This window comes from Rutilus rutilus, assembly GCF_951802725.1.
Source record: "Rutilus rutilus genome assembly, chromosome: 15".
Lineage (NCBI taxonomy): Eukaryota > Metazoa > Chordata > Actinopteri > Cypriniformes > Leuciscidae > Rutilus > Rutilus rutilus.
Window position 1 is genome coordinate 17,014,343 of NC_140220.1, and position 12,024 is coordinate 17,026,366.

Genomic DNA, 12,024 nt, shown 5'->3' on the forward strand with positions numbered 1-12,024 from the left:
GCTCCTGTTCCACCACATCCCAAAGATGCTCTATTGGGTTGAGATCTGGTGACTGTGGGGGCCATTTTAGTACAGTGAACTCATTGTCATGTTCAAGAAACCAATTTGAAATGATTCGAGCTTTGTGACATGGTGCATTATCCTGCTGGAAGTAGCCTTCAGAGGATGGGTATATGGTGGTCATAAAGGGATGGACATGGTCAGAAACAATGCTCAGGTAGGCCGTGGCATTTAAACGATGCCCATTTGGCACTAAGGGGCCTAAAGTGTGCCAAGAAAACATCCCCCAAACCATTACACCACCACCACCAGCCTGCACAGTGGTAACAAGGCATGATGGATCCATGTTCTCATTCTGTTTACGCCAAATTCTGACTCTACCATCTGAATGTCTCAACAGAAATCGAGACTCATCAGACCAGGCAATATTTTTCCAGTCTTCAACTGTCCAATTTTGGTGAGCTCGTGCAAATTGTAGCCTCTTTTTCCTATTTGTAGTGGAGATGAGTGGTACCCGGTGGGGTCTTCTGCTGTTGTAGCCCATCCGCCTCAAGGTTGTGCGTGTTGTGGCTTCACAAATGCTTTGCTGCATACCTCGGTTGTAACGAGTGGTTATTTCAGTCAAAGTTGCTCTTCTATCAGCATGAATCAGTCGGCCCATTCTCCTCTGACCTCTAGCATCAACAAGGCATTTTCGCCCACAGGACTGCCGCATACTGGATGTTTTTCCCTTTTCACACCATTCTTTGTAAACCCTAGAAATGGTTGTGCGTGAACATCCCAGTAACTGAGCAGATTGTGAAATACTCAGACCGGCCCGTCTGGCACCAACAACCATGCCACGCTCAAAATTGCTTAAATCACCTTTCTTTCCCATTCTGACATTCAGTTTGGAGTTCAGGAGATTGTCTTGACCAGGACTACACCCCTAAATGCATTGAAGCAACTGCCATGTGATTGGTTGATTAGATAATTGCATTGAGAAATTGAACAGGTGTTCCTAATAATCCTTTAGGTGAGTGTGTGTGTGTGTGTATATATATATATATATATATATATATATATATATATATATATATATATATATATATATATTTATTAAAAAGGTTATACAATTACAACAACATTTAAAATTGTAACAATATTTCCAGTGTAATCTTGCTTTTCTTGCAACATTATAAGCTTATTTGATGTGGCAGTATTTTACAGTAAAAACTTTATAATCTATCCGATTTTGTAGTCGATTTTTACTCACCTTAGTATAGCAATAGAGTTTGGTAAAAGCTGTTCATTCATTCACACACAAAAACGCGATTCATTTTTAAACAGTATTTTTGCCAGCTGTAGTAGCTACACAACAGCGCGCATCTGTGCGTTCATTCATTTACGCTCAGAAACGCGATTCATAAAACAGTCTTTTGCGTGTTAAAAAAAGTCTTCAGCTGATGTGGGCGTTTCACAGGTTTGCGTCCTCAGAAAATTTGCGTTTGAATAGCGCGCGTTCTCCGTGGGCGAAGTTTCACATTAAAACTTAATGAGCTGAGATGAGAACGACTGACATCTCTCTCTTTTCATACATATTACATAAACTGTGAATATTTGTTTTTTATAAAAATTACTTCATTTAAAATAAGAGAATTCAAGCTTCATGCCTGTGTGTCTGTATGCCTGTTTGACTGAGAATTCGCTGAGTTACAGTTCATTTTCGGACGCGTTTCAGAATGGAATTCACTGACAGAGAGAAAGGAGAACTCACATTATGTTTATTTTTCTTTATTTGGCAAAAAAACAACACTTTGTTTTTATTGTGAGTATACACAAAAATAATACACACTTTACAGGATTGATTGATGTATGAAACGTGTATGGAAGATCAAAGTCAACAGAGTAATTAGAATCTCTATTGCACTGATATGGAAAAATGCGAGCTGGTATCGCCGGCGATACCGCCGACCCCAGGGGGTTAAAGGGTTAGTTCAAACAAAAATATTCTGTCATTAATGACTCACCCTCATGTCGTTCCAAACCCGTAAGACCTTTGTTCATATTCGGAGCACAAATTAAGATATTTTTGATGAAATCCGCGTTCAAGAGAGCACTACAATGCATGCGTTTGGAGATGGACGCAGGAGCTGGCGTTCTGACTTATAACCCGGAAGCTTGTGTTTACAAGCAAAGGAAGACGCACACTGTACATAAAATGGTTCATAAATATGTCTTCAGATTTCGACATAGAGGATGAATTGCAATTTTTTGCCCAACCTTACTTATTCGAACGTGGTATCATAAATGGTATCATAAATGTCATCAGTGCCAAGCGATGCCTACTGAGCAGGAGAGTGTGTGCTGCATCAATTGGGATATTTTCATGCCACAGCTTGAAAGTTTGGATAATTCAGACGACACATGTATCTCACTGTGTAACAGAGGATCCCAGCTTGCCGCCCCTGCTTAGCCGCTGTGTTTTAGAAGTGATTTTTTTTTATTTGCCCAAAGTGAATTGGAAGCGCCGTCCGAGGCCAGGAGGACCGGGTGGCTCACTATCTGTAGAGTAAGTAGCCAATTTCTTTACTAATGAGATATTATACATGCAGCCTAGGTACTTACTATACATCTGTTTTCTGTTTACAGCCAGTGCAGACAGTGGTGCACCGGGTTGTACTGAAGTGGATTCTCAAAGGTCAAAAGCTGGGAAGACACAACAGAGAAGTTCTGCCATCATGTGTTGTGCGATCAATACAGGCAAGATGCCTATCATCATCTGGAACATTATGCAGGTTTCAAGGAAGCCATAGAAGCTTTGACTAATTTAAAGAAAAATACAGTAAAACAATACACATTTTCTACTTTTAATTTTTTATTATTAGTATAGATATTTTCAACAAACACATTGTGTGGGTATTGCTTGTCTTGGTACTGTTTAAATAAAAATAGACATCACTACACAACATAAATTGGCTTTTGTATGTCAATTACAGCCTACCAACTGAAAACTGCTAAAAACTGCTTAGACCATTTCAGTCGGAGTAGGGCTTTACCATATGTGGTAGGGTTTTTTGTCTTATTTTGTAATATCACTGTACTAGATAAGCAATTTTCTGGTCTTAAACATTTTGTTTTTACACAAATAAAAAGAGTTAGGTAAACATGCATGTGCAGCTAGCATTTTACTAAAATAAATATCCAAAAATACAAGAAGAGGCAAGAAAACTATTACTGTGTGAATGTCAGTGCGATTGCTGTTTCTTTGTCCAGTTTAGATTTCGTTGCAGTATTGCACGGTAAGTTGGGAAGGGCAACTTGAGAGGTTGGGTCCTTGAAAACCACAGTGGGGTCATTGCGCCTCTCCAGTCCTTTTTGAAGCAGTCCATCCCTGAAGTTTTGTGAAGTGGGTTTATACATTTTCCTTTTCACCCACTCTTTGGTTTGCTTTGGAAAAACCACATTCTATTAGAGTTGTCAAAATGTACTGACTTCGGTATCAAGTCGGTACTGAAATGTAAAAAATTGTGACGCTTTTGAGCGCTGTTGAGCAGAATCGTAAACACCTCTGATTGGCCATTGTGTTCATGTGGCCATGAAATGTATGTATTCCATACATGTAAACAAGCATAAGAAGTTTAGTAATGCAAGATGTACATTCCTTTCACTACATGCCAGATGTCAAACTCGTGATGAATTATATAGACGTATAGACGGGGATCTGTACATATTCATCACTTCTGTGTCAATTCCATTTTCCAAAAGAGAATTCAGACCTCTCTTAAAGCAATGGCAACAGAGCTTGATGCTTCTGCAACCTGTAAACATTTTTTAAAATTATAATTACATCCTCAATTGTTGTCCTCAATTGTTTAATGCCTTTCTGTACGCAATCGTGCTCTCTTTCCACGAAATGCGAAAAACCTCTAGTTTTGTTTTATTCCTGCTATGCTCCATTTTTCTGGCTACTCTCTTGAGGGACCAAGTGTGCTTGTACCACGACGTTGGACTATTTTCTTTAATCTTCTTTAAGCGCAAAGGAGCAACTGTGTCTAAAGTGCTGGAAAAGAGAGTCAATAGTTTCTGTTGCAGCATCAAGTTTTTCTAAGCTATCTGAGAAAAAATGATTTATAAAGCAATCTTTCGTGATAGAATTGAAAGTTCTACCATATTTGTAACAGGGAGTCGGCTTTGCAACCTTGGCACAAGACTATTCTCTCTCTCCACTAGTCTCTCCCCTGTGAAGGCCTCCTTCCCTTCTCTTTACCTCTGTACAGATAAAATGTTGTCAGGATAATTCCGGTTCACATGGGTATGCGGAAGCGATAAAAAATTCTGTATTATACATTTTAAGGCCAGACAAGTAGTTTGTTGAGGGTTGGTTTGTAAAGGACTACACGCCTGCGCACATATATATTCAAACGTGCATACCTATAGAATAAACACGTAATACGCATGTGCACGCCATCAGCATTCTCACAGGTTTGCGTTTTTAAAGTTTGCGCAGAGAGAACTTGAGGGTTTTCTGTTAGAATGGTGTCGTGTTAGCGGCCCCTAAGTTAATAACTAATGATTGTTGCAACGGAAGTGAATCAATCAAAACTAACTTTAGCTGGACAATAACTTTATTCTAGAGCTGCTGTAAAGCCAAAACAATCTCTGTTACTTTAATTTCCTATTACCACTGTAAAGCTGCTTTGAAACAATCTATATTGTTAAAAGCGCTATATAAATGAAGGTGACTTGACTTGACTTTACTAGTAGCTTTCCTTGACCTGGTTTGAAGTCGTCTGGTGAAAAATGTTCACTGCACAACTTCATTTGCTTGACGTATAGAAGCGGTAAATTAAGTAACTTAAGTAACTCAGAATCATGTAATGGGAAAGTGTGAAAGGTAAGCCTTTTTTCTGGCGGCATTGGAAAGGTACTTTTACGTACTCTCACTGGTTTCTGACTGTTTAGGCATCCAGGAAATGCACACTTTAGCGCCATTTTAAACACTACACTAAGACCTAAAGCACAAATTATGTAGAGTTCAATAGCTTACATACAGCGTGCGTCTTCCTCTGCTGGTGAACACAGTGTAGCGCTCCTGGGTTATATGTCAGAATGCCAACTCCTGAGTGAGTGATTCCTTATCACTCACATGATCATAGGTTTAGTACCTATGATCACGCGCGTGAACATAGGTTTAGTACCTATGATCACGCGCGTGAACTCGACAATCGATTACTGTGGACTTCGACCGAAAACAGGATGTAAATACAGGTATGTGCGCTGGCTGAATAAACATCATTTTTTATATATTTCTTTCACATCTACTGCAGTCAGATTCACCCGCGTTCACTCAGAAGGAATCACTCACATGACCTGTGCACTTGTAATGACACATCAAGGATGTTAAGAGGCTAAAAGCAGGTTTAAAACTTGCCCCATTGAAGTCAACAGGGTGCAAATTTTAAAACGAGGATAACACGGTGTAGGCAACACCGATTTTTGTCGTTGTTCTCTGTACTGACAGCACTCCAAATGTACAAAAAAATGAGCTCAATGTTAAAATTGACCGGAGTTCTCCTTTAAGTATTCTAATACTTCAGCCTTTCCCGAATTGATAAGGGCACTAAGGCCATATCGCGCTTTCTAATTATTTTGTGTGACAGATACTTTGCCAAAGCTTACGAAGTTTAAACATATTTTCAGTTCACTATGAGATTTGATGCCTCAAGAGTGTGAACGGTTGTAATATTCACGATCATCATAACCTCCACTTTGCGCTAAAGGAAAGAACTGAAGGGCCTTTGCAAGTCATAATCTATCCCTGGGTGGAGGGAATCATGAAAAGCTCCAAGTACCAGCCAGGCACAAAACCTTCTGGCTTCTGCTAGAAAACTGAAAATGAAGAGAAACTCAGCATGACAATGATCCAAAACACACATCGAAATCAACAAAAGAATGGGTTCAGCAAAGAAAGTTGAATGTTTTGGAATGGTCCAGCCAAAGCCAAACCTGAATCGTATAGAAAATCTGTGGGGGATCTGAAGAGGGCCATGCACAGAAAATGGCCTCACAGTTTAACAGATCTGGAATGTTTTTGCAAAAAAAAAAGAGTGGGAAAATATTCTCAATTCAAGATGTACAAAGCTGATAGATTCCTATCTAAATAAACTAACAAAGGGTGCTTCAACGAAATATTAGTTCAGCACACTTATGCAGTTAATTGTTAACTATAATTTGCAATTTGAATAGATTGCAAATTTTACATTAAACGTGCAAAGTTCTGTTATAATTTATCTTTGTTTATGCTACAATTCATTTACATAGAACTACATACATATCTACAATACTATTCTTCTGGTGACCTGAAAGCACTTCTGAAATGCAAATCTAGTTTACATTGTAAAGCTGAGTTTGTAGACAGAATATTCTGTACCAAAGCAAAGAAAGGGTCTCTTTCTGTGCTTTGATACAGAATATTCTGTCTGCAAAGTTACATTTCTAAAATGTTCCAGACCTTAGTACACTATTCGCAGAAGCATAATGATTTCTGTTAAATGTCTGAATTACAAATCATTACTTGGCTAAGAAATATGCCATCGTTTGTTAAAAGTATTGATGCCTGTATCGACTCAGCAGTATTTATACAGTTTGAAAAAAAGCTATCTGACGCCTACCATATCAATCACCATTATGTGCTATGGCTGGCTGACGAACATTTAATTAGCTCCTGAAAACCTTCAGCCTTTACTCACAGCTCCGTCTATTTACATCATTACTGCTTGGCACAACACCACGCTGGTGTCAGAAATTGACCCTTGCCTCTTCTGGGAGATGCACTCATTCCATTGACTTGAAGCAATCAACAAAGCGCAATTCTCAAAGACTAGGATTTGAGAACTGAAATGAAATAAATATAAATGACAGAATATTCTTCTTTTCCAGAGCACCAGGCTGGCCTTGGATCATCTGGAGTCAGTTCCTGAGAAACTCAGTCTGCTGGAAAACTTCAAGGATCTCGAGGTTGGATCATGGGTGATGTTTTGGTCAAGATTTAACCTCCCTCTGAGGCAGATATCATGGTTGGCTTTTGTGATTTCAGGAGTCACAGAGGCAGAGAGAAATGGTGGAACAACGTTATGCCAAATATAAGGAGATAGTTGGGGACCTCCAGCATCAGCTTGAGGAATCTAAGAGGAGGATTCAGGAGTACAGGGTATGAACATATAGCGCTGATACCATGCACTTAATAAGTTTAGTTTAGCCATAAGAGGACTGGTCCCCTGACTGAGCCTGGTTTCTCTTACGTTTTTTTTCTCCATTCTGTCACCTGATGGAGTTTAGATTCCTTGCCACTGTCACCTTTGGCTTGTTTAGTTGAGGACACTTAAATGGGATAGTTCTGCCAAAAATTCTGTCAATAATTTCTCACCCTCATGTTGTTCCAAACCCTCATGTATTTAGCACAAACAGGGCTACCATAATATGTGAGCAACATGGATGTACATGTTTGTATTTTGGAGAGAATAATGTTTATGCATGGTTATTGAAAAAACTAAAAACTAAAGTTTCTGAAATAAGGCCACAAAACACATACTAAATATGTGTCAATAAGACTTTTGACTAATGGATTTCTTCAAAATGATGTGAAAATCATCCTGCCTAATTATTCACATAACACAATACATTGATTTAAAATTTGCAAAACACTTTCTGTTTGGAAAGGCAATATGGAGTGGGCGTCAACGATCCAACACCATCATGCATATTTAGTGGTTCGCACCTGAAGACACAATGGGGCCCGCATACTTAATGAGCCATTCATTCAGGTGTGTCACAAGAAAGAATGCAAGAGCAACAGTTGGAAGCATCTCAATTTTATTTTATTTTTTTTCACAAATTGTGCTTGCAAATTGGCCTATAATATCCAAGGAAAACATGTCTAGTAATTGTGCAGTTAATTCTCATACTGTATTTTCAGTTTTGGAATATTTATCCTCTCCCCAAATTTGTCACTAATAAAACACAATAAAAATTATTTAAAGAAAAGGCTTATATTTAACACCACTTAATAGTTTAATAGTTTGTTTACATCTACCTTGTAAATATTTTTTTTTATTATTAAAAAGGTTACAATTACAACAACAATTCAAGTGTAATCTTTCTTTGTAAAAACTAAAGTATACATTTTATCATACATATTTCAAAGTTAAGGATTCATTACTTGAATATAGCCTAGGCTACATTGGAATAAACACTATAACATATTATTTGATTACTTTATTTTTGACAAAACATACTATATTTAACATATGAGCAAAAATTGGCAAACAAAAGCTTATTTGAGGTGGCAGATATTTTACAGTAAAAATGTATAATCTATCCAAAACTAATCAACGAAATGTTGTCTTTCATATGTCTGTAACATAGGTCTGTAACATAGGTCTTTCGTTTTTATTATAAGAAATATAAATGTTAATTTGCAGTTTAATACGTTGCTTATACAAATACATTTTATTTCTACATATTTCAGTCGATTTTTACTCAGTATAGCAATACAGTTTGCTAAAAGCGAAACATTCATTCACACACAGAAACACGATTCAAATTTAAACCGTCTTTTGCCAGTTGTGGTAAACAGCGCGCATCTCTGCCGTTCATTCATTCACACACAGAAACGCGATTCACTTGAGAATGGAAAAAAAAACTTACTACAGTATTCCATAGCTCAGGATCTGTTGCTCCTCGAAATATCAGCACTTCTGAGGTACATTTTCCATTATAGTATTATTCCTCACAGCGCTGCGAGACTGTGTAAACAAGTACAATGATCTGAATAAGCTTGATGTGTTTTCTCGAGCTGATATGGGGGCGTTCACAGTTTGCGTGGATTGCCTCAGTCATTTGCGTTTGAATAGCGCGCGCTCTCCGTGGGCGGGGTCACATTAAAAATAATTAGCTGAGATGAGAACGACTGACATCTCGCTCTTTTCATACAGATTGCATAAACTGAGAATATTTGTTTTTTATAAAAATTACTTCATTTAAAAGAAGAGAATTCAAGCTTCATGCCTGTGTGTCTGTATGCCTGTTTGACTTAGTATTCGCTGAGTTATGGTTCATTTTCGGACGCGTTTCAGAATGGACTTAACTGACAGAGAGAAGGCAGAACTCGCTTCGTGTTTATTTTTCTTTATTTGGCAAAAAGCACAACACTTTGTTTTTATTGTGAGTATACACAAAAAAAATACACACTTAACAGGATCGATTGATGTATGAAACTCCTATGGAAAATCAAAGTCAACAGAGTATTTTTGAGTCTCTTTTACACTGATAAAAAAAGCGAGCTGGTATCGCCGGCGATACCGCCGACCCCAGGGGGTTAACTTAGGGGCCGCTAACACGACACCGTTCTAACAGAAAACCCTTAAGTTCTCTCTGCGCAAACTTTAAAAACGCGAACCTGTGAGAATGCTGATGGCGTGCACATGCATATTACGTGTTTAGTCTATAGGTATGCGTGTTTGAATATATATGTGCGCAGGCGTGTAGTCCTTCTTTACAAACCAACCCTCAACAAACTTATTGTCTGGCCTTAAAATTTATAATACAGAATTTTTTATCGCTTCTGCGTAGCCACGTGAACCGGAATTATCCCGACAACGTTTTATCTGTACAGAGATAAAGGGAAGGGAAGGAGGCCTTTACAGGGGAGAGATTAGTTGACACTTCAGGACTGCGTTGTAGTCGCGTCCAGGCGCAGGTCCTTCATCAGATCTGGATACGGCCTGGATCCAGTGGACTGCGGTAAACCTTGGGATAAACAGAGAGACTAATATTAGCGTAGACGCCATCCTTCTTATGATGCAACAAGTACATCAGGATTCATGGGAAGTGTTCCCGGTTCCGGCTAACCTAATCTATGCAGCCTAACATTGAATTATAGAAGTCTATAATGTGTTATGTGTATGCTAGGTCAAAGAGATGTGTTTTTAGTCTAGATTTAAACTGACAGAGTGTGTCTGCTACCTGGACAATGTTAGGAAGACAAGTACTGCAGAGCTAAACAATTGCTTAAAATCAATTGCTTAGTCGGTATAGGGTCTAACATACATGTCGTCGATTTAGATGATTTAACGAGTTTAGAAAATTCTTCCTCTCTTATAGCAATGAATTAATCCAATTTTTCCTCAAGGAGACTACAATGCACTGCCTGATGCGATACTGTAGTAAACGGTTGCATAGTTATAATTTTCTCCCTGATATTATCAATCTTGTTAGTAAAGCAGTTCATAAAGTCATTACTGCTGTGCTGCTTGGGAACGTCTGGGGTTGAAGATTTATTTTTCGTTAGTTTAGCCACTGTTTCAAATAAATACCTAGGGTTTTGTTTATTTTCTTCTATCAGATTCTGCAGATCTAGCAGCTTTTAAGGCCTCTCTGTATGCAATCGTGCTCTCTTTCCATGAAATGTGAAATACCTCTAGTTTTGTTTTCTTCCAATTGCGCTCCATTCTTCTGGCTGCTCTCTTAAGGGCCTCAGTGTGCTCATACCACAGCGTTGGACTATTTTCTTTAATCTTCTTTAAGCGCAAAGGAGCAACTGTGTCTAAAGTGCTGGAAAAGAGAGAATTAAACGTTTCTGTCGCAATATCGAGTTCTTCTAAGCTATCTGGGATGCTGAGATGATGAAACTGATCAGAAAGATTATTTATAAAGCAATCTTTAGTGGCAGAAGTGATAGGTCTAACATATTTGTAACACGGAGTCGGCTTTGCAGCCTTAACTAAATTAAGTTTACACGAGACTAGATAATGATCTGAGATGTCATCGCTCTGCTGCAGAATTTCAACGGCATCAACATTGATTCCATGTGATAATATTAGATCTAGAGTATGATTACGAAAATGAGTAGGTCCTGACACGTGTTGTCTAACTCCAGTAGAGTTAAGAATGTCTTTAAATGCCAATCCCAATGCATCTTCTTCGTTATTTACATGTATATTAAACAAAGTACTGTGACTCAAAATACAACAGCGTCTATCAGTGGACATAAGACATGGGCTGAGTCAATCCCAAAGAGGAGGAGAAGGAGGATTTGTTGGAGGGAATACCATCGTGTTTATTCAATGACACGAATAGTTATCGGGAAGGCTATGGAAAGGTGGAGAGAACTTAAAGAACTAAAAAAATTTTTTTCAGACGCCGAGGTTGCATTGTTTCTTCTGGACAGGTGAGTAGCTGCTAGTGCTGACTTGTTTGGATGTGAACTGTGTGTGAAAATATCCTTCTTGAAAAAATATGAGCGAAGCTCGACTAAACTTGGGTAGCTCTAGCTAACGTAGGCGACATTATGCTGAACAGAATCAATCGTTTTTTTCATGATGCACGAAACGGGAGGGAGGGGCGAGCTAACTGGGTTTGTTTGGGATCTCGCTTCAAACACAAACAGAAGTGACGTCACCCACAATCGCTGATACCACCTTTAAATGGGTTTAGGAGTTTTTTTGTATTTTGGGGAACAGACACAGTTTCTATATTATGATATCTAGGTGAAAGAGTCTCTATGTGATGTGATTTATCTGACCTAGGTGACGTGAGACAGCTAGCAGACGGTCGGTTTAGCCAGTCTGTCTGCTTCCTGACCTGAGCCCCAATTCATGTTTGAGCTCTAAGACTATGTGCCATATTACTAGAGAGAAGAGCAGCACCATCCCAGGAGGGATGAATACCATCTCTTTTCAACAGGTCAGGTCTGTCCCAAAAACTTTTCCAATTGTCTATGAATTCTATATTATTTTGCGGACACCACTTAGACAGCCAGCCATTGAGTGAGCACAGTCTACTTAGTATCTCATCACTCCTGCGAACAGGAAGGAGGCCAGAGCAAATTACTGTGCCTGACATCATACTTGCGAGTTCACACACCTCCTTAACGTTAATTTTTGTGATCTCCGACTGGCGAAGTCAAACATCATTAGTGCCGACGTGAATAATAATCTTAGAGAATTTACGATTAGCATTAGCCAGCACTTTTAAATTTTCTTT

At 38.6% G+C, this 12,024-nt stretch overlaps 1 protein-coding gene across 3 annotated transcripts in view; it reads left to right on the plus strand.

The window, feature by feature from the left end:
* cep128 (centrosomal protein 128) overlaps nucleotides 1-12,024 on the plus strand; it is a 178,759-nt gene that overhangs the window by 147,376 nt on the left and 19,359 nt on the right. For all 3 annotated transcript variants that reach the window (XM_084433350.1, XM_084433351.1, XM_084433349.1), the window contains 2 exons: nucleotides 6,922-6,999; nucleotides 7,079-7,192. In XM_084433350.1, coding sequence (XP_084289476.1) covers nucleotides 6,922-6,999; nucleotides 7,079-7,192 — 192 coding nt within the window. The remainder of the gene's footprint in view (nucleotides 1-6,921; nucleotides 7,000-7,078; nucleotides 7,193-12,024) is intronic.